This window comes from Salvelinus namaycush, unplaced genomic scaffold, assembly GCF_016432855.1.
Source record: "Salvelinus namaycush isolate Seneca unplaced genomic scaffold, SaNama_1.0 Scaffold721, whole genome shotgun sequence".
In the NCBI taxonomy this organism is placed as follows: domain Eukaryota; kingdom Metazoa; phylum Chordata; class Actinopteri; order Salmoniformes; family Salmonidae; genus Salvelinus; species Salvelinus namaycush.
In genome coordinates this window covers 114,316-126,432 of record NW_024061444.1, presented here as the reverse complement: position 1 = coordinate 126,432, position 12,117 = coordinate 114,316, and the positions used below count along the sequence as shown (strand labels likewise).

Here is a 12,117-nt window from a genome sequence, read left to right as displayed (position 1 = left end):
GCAGCTGTACATAGTCCATCTGTAAACTACCCACCCAATTTACCTACCTCACCCCCCATACTGCTTTTATTTATTTACTTTTCTGCTCTTTTGCACACCAGTATCTCTTCTTGCACATGATCATCTGACGATTTATCACTCCAATGTTAATCTGCTAAATTGTAATTATTCGATTTATTGCCTACCTCATGCCTTTTGCACACATTGTATATAGATTCTCCTTTTTCTACCATGTTATTGACTTGTTTATAGTTTACTCCATGTGTAACTCTGTGTTGTCTGTTCACACTGCTATGCTTTATCTTGGCCAGGTCGCAGTTGCAAATGAGAACTTGTTCTCAACTAGCCTACCTGGTTAAATAAAGGTGAAATAAAAAAATAAAATAAAATAACATGTCTGAATCAGCTGTTACTGTCCTTGTTGCAGTTTCTATCCACGGAGGTCTGATCCCTCAAAGCAGATCAAGTTCCTGGTGGATCTCCTGTCTCAAGCAGCAGAGTGGGAGGAGCAGACAGGAGAGAAGACACTGAAGCTGGTATCATCAGTGTGTACTTACAGCACCTTTCCTTTTCTCAATGGAGACATTTACAGAGACAATTCTAAACAGAGTGTTTTCCTGCTGGATCTGTACTCACGTGTGAAGGACTATGAGACTCAAACAGACAGGAGTGTCCTTCCAGCATTACAGCCAGTTTACCAGTCAGCTCCTGCAGTCTGGTTCATAGACCTCTCAGAGAGAAAGGACTCCCTCCTCCTAGAAGTGCTGAAACTCCAACCAGAGAAGAAACCAGTGGAGCTGAAGGACTGGTCAGATGAAGAGAGTGAAGTGAGGAGTTTCCTTCATTGTCTGCCCTACATCTCACATCTGAGGTGAGTCTGAACATGTGTGGTGGTTAGTGATTTGTGATGCATGTGGTTATTATCTTGTAGAAACATGTGACATATAAAACTTTGTTGTGGTAAATTTTGTAGCAGTATTGTTAGAGAGGGGTAAAGGTAAAGATTTTGTTCGGGCGCCAGGCAGGTATTAACCCTGCTGAAAGGAAAAGAGTAGGAAAGAGAGAGACCCACTACCAGACACACACACATCAGCAGAAGAGACTGTCTAGAGTGTAGCCTGTTAGCCAGATAGCCAGTGGAGAGAAAGGATAAGATACACCATATAAAACACCCATCTCAGCACAGGGGTAACCTCACCAATAATACCTCATACAATAATGATGGCAGAGCAATTTAACGGCAACTTCATGAAAACAATTTACAAGAAAGAACCCAGTCATCAACATTATAGGATTTGCAGTAATCTGTATTACCTCCCAGTGGAGGAGTGCAGAGGGTATGAATGGTGGGGGGTCATAGACAAACAAAGGCCTTAAAATGTCCACAATCTTCTGGGCCACATGTCATTAGTACCACACCAATACAGTTCAAATAACAAGACACAATAAACTGGCAAGCCACCTCCCTTTAAGTCCTGAATCAACCTAGAAGGTCTATTTGACATTTTTGATGCTGTTGATTCCAGCATGTCCATTTGGTGATGGTCAATCTTTCATTAAAAACATTGCAAATGTACAGACCATTTGCAATATGTTTCAATGGGCATTTACCATCACGAATTTGACATGCTCTAAAATGCTGCAGAAATGCCTAATTGACTGGCCTGTTGAACTCAGGATGGCCGGGCAGTGATAGTGGTTCCTCTCCATCGCTCTGGGGTGCAATAAGAGAGAAGTGGGACTCTGTCATTTTTTAAAGATTTTTTGAAAAGCATCCAAAATGACCAGGGGCACCCCCTATTGGTTGGGCTCCCTACCCAGCCATGGACCCCTTGCACCCACCTAAAGGCATTAAAAACAATTTTTAAAATGTGCTCCTGGTAACACATTCTGATCACCAGGTGCATGGCTGTCCATTTGCAATATGTTTCAATGGGCATTTACCATCACGAATTTGACATGCTCTAAAATGCTGCAGAAAGAGAAAAAGAGAGAGGGAAGAGAAACAGAGAGGGGAAGAGGGGAGAAGAGGGAAGAGAGAAAGAGTGACGAGAGAGAGAGGGAAGAGAGCGAGAGGGAGAAGAGGGAAGATAGAGGGAAGAGGGATGAGAGACGGAAGAGAAACAGAGAGGAGGAAAGAGAGAGAGGGAAGAGAGGGAAGAGAAAAAGAGAGAGGGAAGAAAAAGAGAGGGAAGAGAAGAGTGGAGAGAGAGAAGAGGGAAGAGAGAGGGAAGATAGAGAAGGAATAGAGACAGGGAAGAGAGAGATAGAGAGGGGGAAGAGAGAAGTGGTAAGCGAGAGAAGGAAGGGAGATGGAGAGAGGGTGAAGAGATAGAGATAGGGAAGAGAGAGAGGGAAGAGAAAAGAGAGGGGAGGAGAGAAGAGGTAAGGGAGAGAAGGAAGAGAGAGGGAAGAGAGAGGGAAGATAGAGGGAAGAGAGAGAAATGGGATGAGAGAGAGGGAAGAGAAAGAGAGAGAGGGAATAGAAAGAGAGATGGAAGAAAGAGGGAAGAGAAGGAGCAAGAAGGAAGAGAGAGGGAAGAGAGAGAGAGAGAAGAGGGAAGATGGAAGAGAGAGAGAAGAGAGAGAGGGAAGATGGAAGAGAGAGAGACGGAAGAGAGAGAGGGGGAAGATAGAGAGAAGAGCTAAAGAGAGAAAGAGGGAATAGAAAGAGAGAGGGAAGAGAAAGAGAGAGGAAAGAGAGGGAAGATAAAGAGATTGGAAGAGAAAGAGAGAGAGCGAAGAGAGAGAAGAGGGACGAGAAAGACGAGGGAAGAGAGAGAATAGTGAAGAGAATGAGAGAGGGAAGTGAGGGAAGACAAAGAGAGAGAGGGAAGAGAAACAGAGAGGGGAAGAGGGGAGAAGAGGGAAGAGAGCGAGAGGGAAGAGAGCGAGAGGGAAGAGAGCGAGAGGGAGAAGAGGGAAGATAGAGGGAAGAGAGAGAAGAGGGATGAGAGACAGAGAGGAGGCAAGAGAGAGGGAAGAGAGGGAAGAGCAAAAAAGAGAGGGAAGAGCAAAAAAGAGAGGGAAGAGAAGAGGGGAGAGAGAGAGAAGAGGGAAGAGAGAGGGAAGATAGAGAAGGAAGAGAGAGAGGGAAGAGAGAAGAGGTAAGCGAGAGAAGGAAGGGAGATGGAGAGAGAGTGAAGAGATAGAGATAGGGAAGAGAAAGAGGGGAGAGAAAAAGAGAGGGGAAGAGAGAAGAGGTAAGGGAGAGAAGGAAGAGAGAGGGAAGAGAGAGGGAAGAGATCGAAGAGAGGGAGGAGAGGGAAGAGAGGGAAGATAGAGGGAAGAGAGGGGAGAGAGAGAAATGGGATGAGAGAGAGGGACGAGAAACAGAGAGGGAAAAGAGAGAAGAGGGAAAAGAGAGAAGAGGGAAGAGAGGGAAGAGAAAGAGAGAGGGAAGAGAGAGTGAAGAGAGAAGGAAGAGAGAGAGAGAAGAGGGAAGAGAGAGAAGAGGGAAGACAGGGAAGAGAGAGAGGGAAGAGAGAGATGGAAGAGAGAGGGAAGAGAGAGAGAGAGGGAGAAGAGGAAAGATAGGGGGAAGAGAGAGAATACAGATGAGAGAGAGGGAAGAGAAACAGATAGGGTAAGAGGGAGAAGAGGGAAGAGGGAAAGAGTGAAGAGAGAGAGAGAGAGAGAGAGAGAGAGAAGAGAGAGATAGAGGGAAGAGAGAGATAGAAGAGGGATGAGAGAGAGAAGAGAGAGAGAGATAGGGAAGAGTGAGAGAGAGAGGGAAGAGAGGGAAGAGAAAAAGAGAGAGGGAAGAAAAAGAGAGGGAAGAGAAGAGTGGAGAGAGAGAAGAGGGAAGAGAGAGGGAAGATAGAGAAGGAATAGAGAGAGGGAAGAGAGAGATAGAGAGGGGGAAGAGAGAAGTGGTAAGCGAGAGAAGGAAGGGAGATGGAGAGAGGGTGAAGAGATAGAGATAGGGAAGAGAGAGAGGGAAGAGAAAAGAGAGGGGAGGAGAGAAGAGGTAAGGGAGAGAAGGAAGAGAGAGGGAAGAGAGAGGGAAGATAGAGGGATGAGAGAGAAATGGGATGAGAGAGAGGGAAGAGAAAGAGAGAGAGGGAATAGAAAGAGAGATGGAAGAAAGAGGGAAGAGAAGGAGCAAGAAGGAAGAGAGAGGGAAGAGAGAGAGAGAGAAGAGGGAAGATGGAAGAGAGAGAGAAGAGAGAGAGGGAAGATGGAAGAGAGAGAGACGGAAGAGAGAGAGGGGGAAGATAGAGAGAAGAGCTAAAGAGAGAAAGAGGGAATAGAAAGAGAGAGGGAAGAGAAAGAGAGAGGAAAGAGAGGGAAGATAAAGAGATTGGAAGAGAAAGAGAGAGAGCGAAGAGAGAGAAGAGGGACGAGAAAGACGAGGGAAGAGAGAGAATAGTGAAGAGAATGAGAGAGGGAAGTGAGGGAAGACAAAGAGAGAGAGGGAAGAGAAACAGAGAGGGGAAGAGGGGAGAAGAGGGAAGAGAGAAAGAGTGAAGAGAGAGAGAGGGAAGAGAGCGAGAGGGAGAAGAGGGAAGATAGAGGGAAGAGAGAGAAGAGGGATGAGAGACAGAGAGGAGGCAAGAGAGAGGGAAGAGAGGGAAGAGCAAAAAAGAGAGGGAAGAGCAAAAAAGAGAGGGAAGAGAAGAGGGGAGAGAGAGAGAAGAGGGAAGAGAGAGGGAAGATAGAGAAGGAAGAGAGAGAGGGAAGAGAGAAGAGGTAAGCGAGAGAAGGAAGGGAGATGGAGAGAGAGTGAAGAGATAGAGATAGGGAAGAGAAAGAGGGGAGAGAAAAAGAGAGGGGAAGAGAGAAGAGGTAAGGGAGAGAAGGAAGAGAGAGGGAAGAGAGAGGGAAGAGATCGAAGAGAGGGAGGAGAGGGAAGAGAGGGAAGATAGAGGGAAGAGAGGGGAGAGAGAGAAATGGGATGAGAGAGAGGGACGAGAAACAGAGAGGGAAAAGAGAGAAGAGGGAAAAGAGAGAAGAGGGAAGAGAGGGAAGAGAAAGAGAGAGGGAAGAGAGAGTGAAGAGAGAAGGAAGAGAGAGAGAGAAGAGGGAAGAGAGAGAAGAGGGAAGACAGGGAAGAGAGAGAAGGAAGAGAGAGATGGAAGAGAGAGGGAAGAGAGAGAGAGAGGGAGAAGAGGAAAGATAGGGGGAAGAGAGAGAATACAGATGAGAGAGAGGGAAGAGAAACAGATAGGGTAAGAGGGAGAAGAGGGAAGAGGGAAAGAGTGAAGAGAGAGAGAGAGAGAGAGAGAGAGAGAAGAGAGAGATAGAGGGAAGAGAGAGATAGAAGAGGGATGAGAGAGAGAAGAGAGAGAGAGATAGGGAAGAGTGAGAGAGAGAGGGAAGAGAGAAATAGGGAAGAGAGAGATGAAGAGAGAGGGAGAGGGAGAAAAAGTGAAGAGAGGGAGAGAGAAAGAGAGGGAAGAGAGACAGAAGGAATATGAAGGAGGGAGAGAGAGATGGAGGAGGGAAGAGAGAGGACAGAGGACATAGAAAGAGAGTGGAAAGAGGAAGAGGAATGAAAGAGAGGGAAGAGAAAGAGTGAGGGAAGAGAAAGAGAGAGAGGAAGAGAAAGAGAGATGGAAGAGAGAGAGAGAGGGAAGAGAAAGAGCAAGAGGGAAGAGAGAGGGAAGAGGGAAGAGCGAGAGAGGGAAGAGAAAGAGAGGGGGAAGATGGAGAGAGAGAGGATAGAGAGTGAGAAGAGAAAGAGAGAGAGAGAGGGAGAGAGAGAGAGGGATAGAGGGAAGAGGGAAGAAAGAGAAGAGAGGGAAGAGAGGGAAGAGAAGAGAGGGAAGAGAAGAGAGGGAAGAGCGAAGAGGGAAGAAAGAGAAGAGAGAGAGGGAAGAGATGACGATAGACAGAGGGAATATGGAAGAGGGAAGAGAGAGAGGGAAGAGCGAAGAGAGAGAGAGGGAAGATCGAGAGTGAGAAGAGAAAGAGAGAGAGAGAGAGAGGGGGAGGGAAGAGAGAGGGAAGAGAAAGAGAGAGAGGGAAGAGAAAGAGAGCGAGGGGATAGAAAGAGGGAAGAGAAGGAGCAAGAAGGAAGAGAGAGGGAAGAGAGAGAGGGAAGATGGAAGAGAGAGAGAGACGAGAGAGAGGGAAGATGAAAGAGAAAGAGAGGGAAGAGAGAGAGGGGGAGATAGAGAGAAGAGCTAAAGAGAGAGAGAGGGGATAGAAAGAGAGAGGGAAGAGAAAGAGATAGAGAGGAAAGAGAGGGAAGAGAAAGAGATTGGAAGAGAAAGAGAGAGAGGGAAGAGATAGAAGAGGGAAGAGAAAGACGAGGGAAGAGAGAGAATAGGGAAGAGAATGAGAGAGGGAAGTGAGGGAAGAGAAAGAGAGAGAGGGAAGAGAAAGAGAGATGGAAGAGAGAGAAGCAAAAGAGCAAGAGGGAAGAGAGAAGGAAGAGGGAAGAGTGAGAGAGGGAAGAGAAAGAGAGAGAGAGAGAGAGAGAGAGAGAGAGAGAGAAAGAGAGAGAGAGAGAGAGAGAGAGAGAGAGAGAGAGAGAGAGAGAGAGAGAGAGAGAGAGAGAGAGAGAGAGAGAGAGAGAGAGAGAGAAGAGAGAGAGGGAAGAGGGAAGAAAGAGAAGAGAGAGAGAGGGAAGAGATGACGAGAGACAGAGGGAATATGCAAGAGGGAAGAGCGAAGAGAGAGAGAGGGAAGATAGAGAAAGAGAGAGAGAGAGAGAGATAGAGGGAATAGGGAAAGTAATGAAGAATTCTGCAGCATCACACACTATCAAACTGCCCCCCAGAGAGTCTCCTTTCTGACTGCTGATGCAAAGTGGCAGCACACGGTGAAGGCTCCGTATAAAACTACACATGTTGGTGAATCTGGGAACATTTATCAGCCCATTTCCTGACATAACTAATGTTGCATTACTAAATGTCACAGATAAATCATGTGAACGTCTCTAAAATTAAATACTTTAACATATAACCAAATCACATTATGTAAATGTATAACTACTTCATACATCTTTAACTATGACTGGTTTCATGTGTTCATCCATGTCTGAATCAGCTGTTACTGTCCTTGTTGCAGTTTCTGTCCATGGGGGTCTGATCCCTCAAAGCAGATCAAGGTCCTGGTGGATCTCCTGTCTCAAGCAGCAGAGTGGGAGGAGCAGACAGGAGAGAAGACACTGAAGCTGGTATCATCATTGTGTACTTACAGCACCTTTCCTTTTCTCAATGGAGACACTTCTAAACACAGTGATTTCCTGCTGGATCTGTTCTCATATGTGAAGGACTATGAGACTCAAACAGGCAGGAGTGTCCTTCCAGCATTGCAGCCAGTTTACCAGTCAGCCAGTCCTGCAGTCTGGTCCATAGACCTCAGAAAGAGAAAGGCCTCCCTCCTCCTAGAAGTGCTGAAACTCCAACCAGAGAAGAAACCAGTAAAGCTGAGCGGCTGGTCAGTTGAAGAGAGTAAAGTGAGGAGTTTCCTTCAGTGTCTGCCCTACATCTCACAGCTGAGGTGAGTCTGAACATGTGTGGTGGTTAGTGATTATGTAATGCTAGTGGTTATTATCTTGTAGAAACATTTGACATATAAATCCTCAAGTGTTGGGGAATCTGGTAACATTTATCATTTATCTGCGGATTTCCTGACATAAGTAATGTTGCATTACTAATTTTGTAATGCTAGAATTTTGTCTTTTAGAAATCTTTTGAATTTTATCATAGAAAAGTCTTGTAACATTAAACCTGAACGTTTATATTCAGAGTATCTAATCTATTAAACCAAATGTCACGTGTTTTTCTTCATATTTCTGACTTCCTGTATGTTCCTACCTCCTAGACCGAACTCAGGCATTCTGCAACAGCTGACTGTAGTTGTGTATGAAGCTCAGGACAAGGACTTGACTCAGTGGTTCCTGGAGAAGGTTGGTGGAGACCTGACCTCCTGCAGGCTGGACTGGGAAGTGCTTCTCTCTCTGCTGCAGCATTCAACCCACAACATCACTGTGGACCTCAGGAAGAACAGGTTTCTAGAGAAGAACATCTCAGATCTTCTCCCCTTTCTGGGAAGGGTTACTCTCAAGAGGTGGGAGAACTTCTTTCTCTGATCAGACTTTCTGGAAAGAAGAAAATAACTATTTGTATCCAGTGACATGTTGTTCTGAGTTATCCTCTGTATTATCATTAGGGTTTTATTCAAGAGGTGGGAGATCTTTATTCAATATTTATAGACTTTAATTATTAATGTCCTATCCAGACGGTTGTTGCTGTGTGAGTTATCCTTTATAAAACCTTGACATAACCACAACAATCCATTCTCCATGTTGGTTCAGGTCCAGTTCCAGCTTTGTAATGTCCTCCATCAGACAGATCTATGACAGTAGAGACAGTGACTGGACAGAGTGGACTGTTCACTTAAAACGTGAAGATTTATCATTCACTGTTGACAGTGACGATGGCCTATTTTAAAATAATTCAGTGTTTAACCTCTAATTCCTCCCAAAGCCAGATCCGGGAGCACCCCCCACAGTAAAAAAGCTGACTAGCATAGCCTAGCATAGCGTCACAAGTAAATACTAGCATCTAAATATCATTAAATCACAAGTCCAAGACACCAGATGAAAGATACACATCTTGTGAATCCAGCCATCATTTCTGATTTTTAAAATGTTTTACAGGGAAGACACAATATGTAAATCTATTAGCTAACCACGTTAGCAAAAGACACCACTTTTTTTACTCCACCAGTTTTTTACTCCATCAGTAGCTATCACTAATTCGACCAAATAAAGATATATATAGCCACTAACCAAGAAACAACTTCATAAGATGACAGTCTGATAACATATTTATTGTATAGCATATGTTTTTTTTGAAAAATATGCATATTTCAGGTATAAATCACAGTTCTACATTGCAGCTGCAATCTGAAATAGTGCCGAAGCTGCCAGAATAATTACAGAGACCAACGTCAAATACCTAATTACTCATCTTAAAACATTTCTGAAAAATACACAGCGTACAGCAAATGAAAGCCCAACATCTTGTGAATCCAGCCAATATGTCAGATTTTTTAAGTGTTTTACAGCGAAAACACAATATAGCACTATATTAGCTTAGCACAATAGCCAGAAACACAAGCAATTTACCAGCAGCACAGGTTAGCGATCGTAACAATACAGCAAAAGATATATAATTTTGGACTAACCTTGATATACTTCATCAGATGACAGTCCTGTAACATCATATTACACAATGCATATAGGTTTTGTTCGAAAATGTGCATATTTAGCAGCACAAATCGTGGTTACACAATGTGATCAGTGGCAACAGGTCATGCATCCTGGCCGGCGCCATCTTGGAAAGGCACCTAAGTTTACGATTATTTATCGATTAGATTGACTAAAAAATACAGGTTGGACAGCAAATGAAAGATGCATTAGTTATTAATGCAACCGCTGAGTTAGATTTTTAAAATTAACGTTACTAGACATACAGTGTGCGTTACAGCCAGACTAGTGCCGCAATAATGGCAGACAAATGCGTTTACATTTTTCCACATAAATACGGAATAACATCATAAATAGCTCTTACTTTTGGACGAGCTTCCATCAGAATCTTGGGCAAGGTGTCCTTTGTCCAAAAGAATCGTTGCTTGGTTGTAAAACGTCGTCTTCAACTTCGGAATTAGCAGCTAACAATAGCTATGTGGCCACAACATGCCCAAATCCCCAAAACGCAATACTAAGGAAATTCCGAAAATAGCAATATACTCGCATAAACTGATATAACTCGGTTTAAAATAACTTCGTTATGATGTTTCTAACACCTATATCGAATTAAATTACAGACGGATATAGCTAAGGCCGATAACTGAGCGTTTCAAAATGCCATCTTGAGGTCTTGCTTTGCGCAATGACGAACGACGAAAAGAGAGCTCACTTCGTTCCTTGGCCTTTTATAAGCTCTGAGAACTACGTAGACACTCCATTCCACTTCTCATTGGTTACTGACATCCAGGGGAAGGCGGGTGCAGTTCATGTCGACCCATAGGATACATACAGAGCTTTAAACTGATCTGAGAACAGAGCCTCGTTTTCAGACCTTCGCAGTTCCTGTCATGGATTTCGCTGCAGAAAGAGTTCTGGTTCACCCACAGACATAATTCAAACGGTTTTAGAAACTAGAGATTGTTTTCTATCCAATAGTAATAATAATATGCATATTGTACGAGCAAGAATTGAGTACGAGGCAGTTTAATTTGGGAACGATAAATGTCCAAGTTGAAACAGCACCCCCTGTAGTGTCAAGATTAAGGATTTAAAAAATATAAAGTTTTGTTAAACCTACTCTGTGTCATGATGTTGTCTCTGCTTCTTGTCCTCTCAGCCCCAGCAAAGCTCTGCTACTTCAGCTGCTGGACCTTGTGTGTGAGGGGATTGAAGAGGGGCTGCTGAGGCACACAGAGTCCCTGTGCAGAGCCCTGGATGGGGAGCTGGACCTCAGTGAGACCAGGCTGGACCAGAAGGTCTGTGGATCTCTGGCCCTGGTTCTGGAACACTCAGAGGGTCTGTCAAAACTGGACCTCAGCCACTGTCAACTCACAGACCACCACCTACAGCCCCTGATCACACACCTGCATAAAGTACAAGTCCTGGAGTGAGTGGCTTTCAGTGTGTGTGTGTGTGTGTGTGTGTGTGTGTGTGTGTGTGTGTGTGTGTGTGTGTGTGTGTGTGTGTGTGTGTGTGTGTGTGTGTGTGTGTGTGTGTGTGTGTGTGTGTGTGTGTGTGTGGAAATGTGTGTGTGGACGTTTTAAACTATACTTGTGGGGACCAGCAGTAAACACACAAGAAATTGACCAACTGAGGACATTCTGTTGGTCCCCACAAGGTCAAATGCTATTTCTAGAGGGTTTAGGATTAAGGTTAGAATTAGTGTTAGGGTTAGAATTAGGTAGAGGATTAGGATCTATGTTTAGGTTTAGGATTAGGATCTAGGGTTATGTTTAGGGTTAGGTTTTTAATTAAGGGTCTGAATTGTATGTCCCCACAAGGTTATTTGTAGAAGGCTGTGTGTATGTCACTACATGATAATGTCCGATCTCTCTCCCTGTCTCTCCCTCTCTCTGTGTGTCTCTCTCTTTCTCTGTCCCTCTCTCCCTCTCCCTCCCTCTCTCTCTCTCTCTCTCTCTCTCTCTCTCTCTCAGCCTGAGCCACAATTACATCACTGATGCTCTGACTGACAGAATACTCCAACTGGTCTCTACCAACACTTCAATACACACCGTACGGTAAGGGTGTGTGTGACGGTGAGCAGAGCATGTGTGTGTGAGATCATATGGGTGTGTATGTTGCTCGGGGCAACTATTAGAGGATAATAATAACATTAAAATAATAATAATGTATGTTTTCTCTACAGACTCTTCAACAACAGAATCATGAACAGAACCGCTTTCCTGACAGAGGAGAGGTTTGAGATCTGATTAAACATCAGGTCTTAGTCCAGGAAGAGGAAGAGATGGCTGTTAGGTCTTAGTCCAGGAAGAGGAAGAGATGGCTGTTAGGTCTTGGTCCAGGAAGAGATGGCTGTCAGGTCTTAGTCCAAATCCAAATAAAATGTTATTGGTTACATACACATGGTTAGCAGATGTTATTGCAAGTGTAGCGAAATGCTTATGCTTCTAGATCCGACAGTGCAGCATTATCTAACAGGTAATATCAAACAATTCCACAACAATCCTAATATCTAACAAATTCCACAACCAAACCTAATACACACAATATAGCAAAGGAATGGGATAAGAATATATAAGTGTACAATATATGGATGAGCAGTGACAGAGCGGCTAAGATGCAATAGATAATAAAGAATGGTTAGTGAAGGTTACAGTATATACATATGAGATGAAATGGTCTAATGTTAAAATGTTAAAAAATTTGGAATGTTTAGGAAGTAATGGGAAGAATAGGTTCGAGTGGGATTATAATTCAGTAGGGAATGTTAATGTTTAAAAATGTATGTTTAGAAATAAATGGTTTAAAAAAATAATGATAATGGAGTGTACTAAGAACACACAGGAGAAGGGTACGACTCTATTAGCTGGTAGAACCTTAAGAAGTTAAGGACCTGTGGACTGCTGGAAGAAGATTTTTGCTGTAGCTTTTTAGCTTGAAATATATTC

General features: G+C 43.9%; 1 protein-coding gene across 1 annotated transcript; it reads left to right on the top strand.

The window, feature by feature from the left end:
• Positions 1–427: 427 nt before the first annotated feature.
• On the top strand, positions 428–11,603 carry LOC120042586 (the record flags this gene model as incomplete). The annotated part of the gene is made up of 8 exons (XM_038987409.1): positions 428–636; positions 781–871; positions 7,018–7,452; positions 7,777–8,022; positions 10,326–10,595; positions 11,143–11,226; positions 11,355–11,464; positions 11,529–11,603. Coding segments are annotated over 7 exons (1,399 nt in total), but the record flags the coding sequence as incomplete, so codon positions are not given.
• Positions 11,604–12,117: the final 514 nt, after the last annotated feature.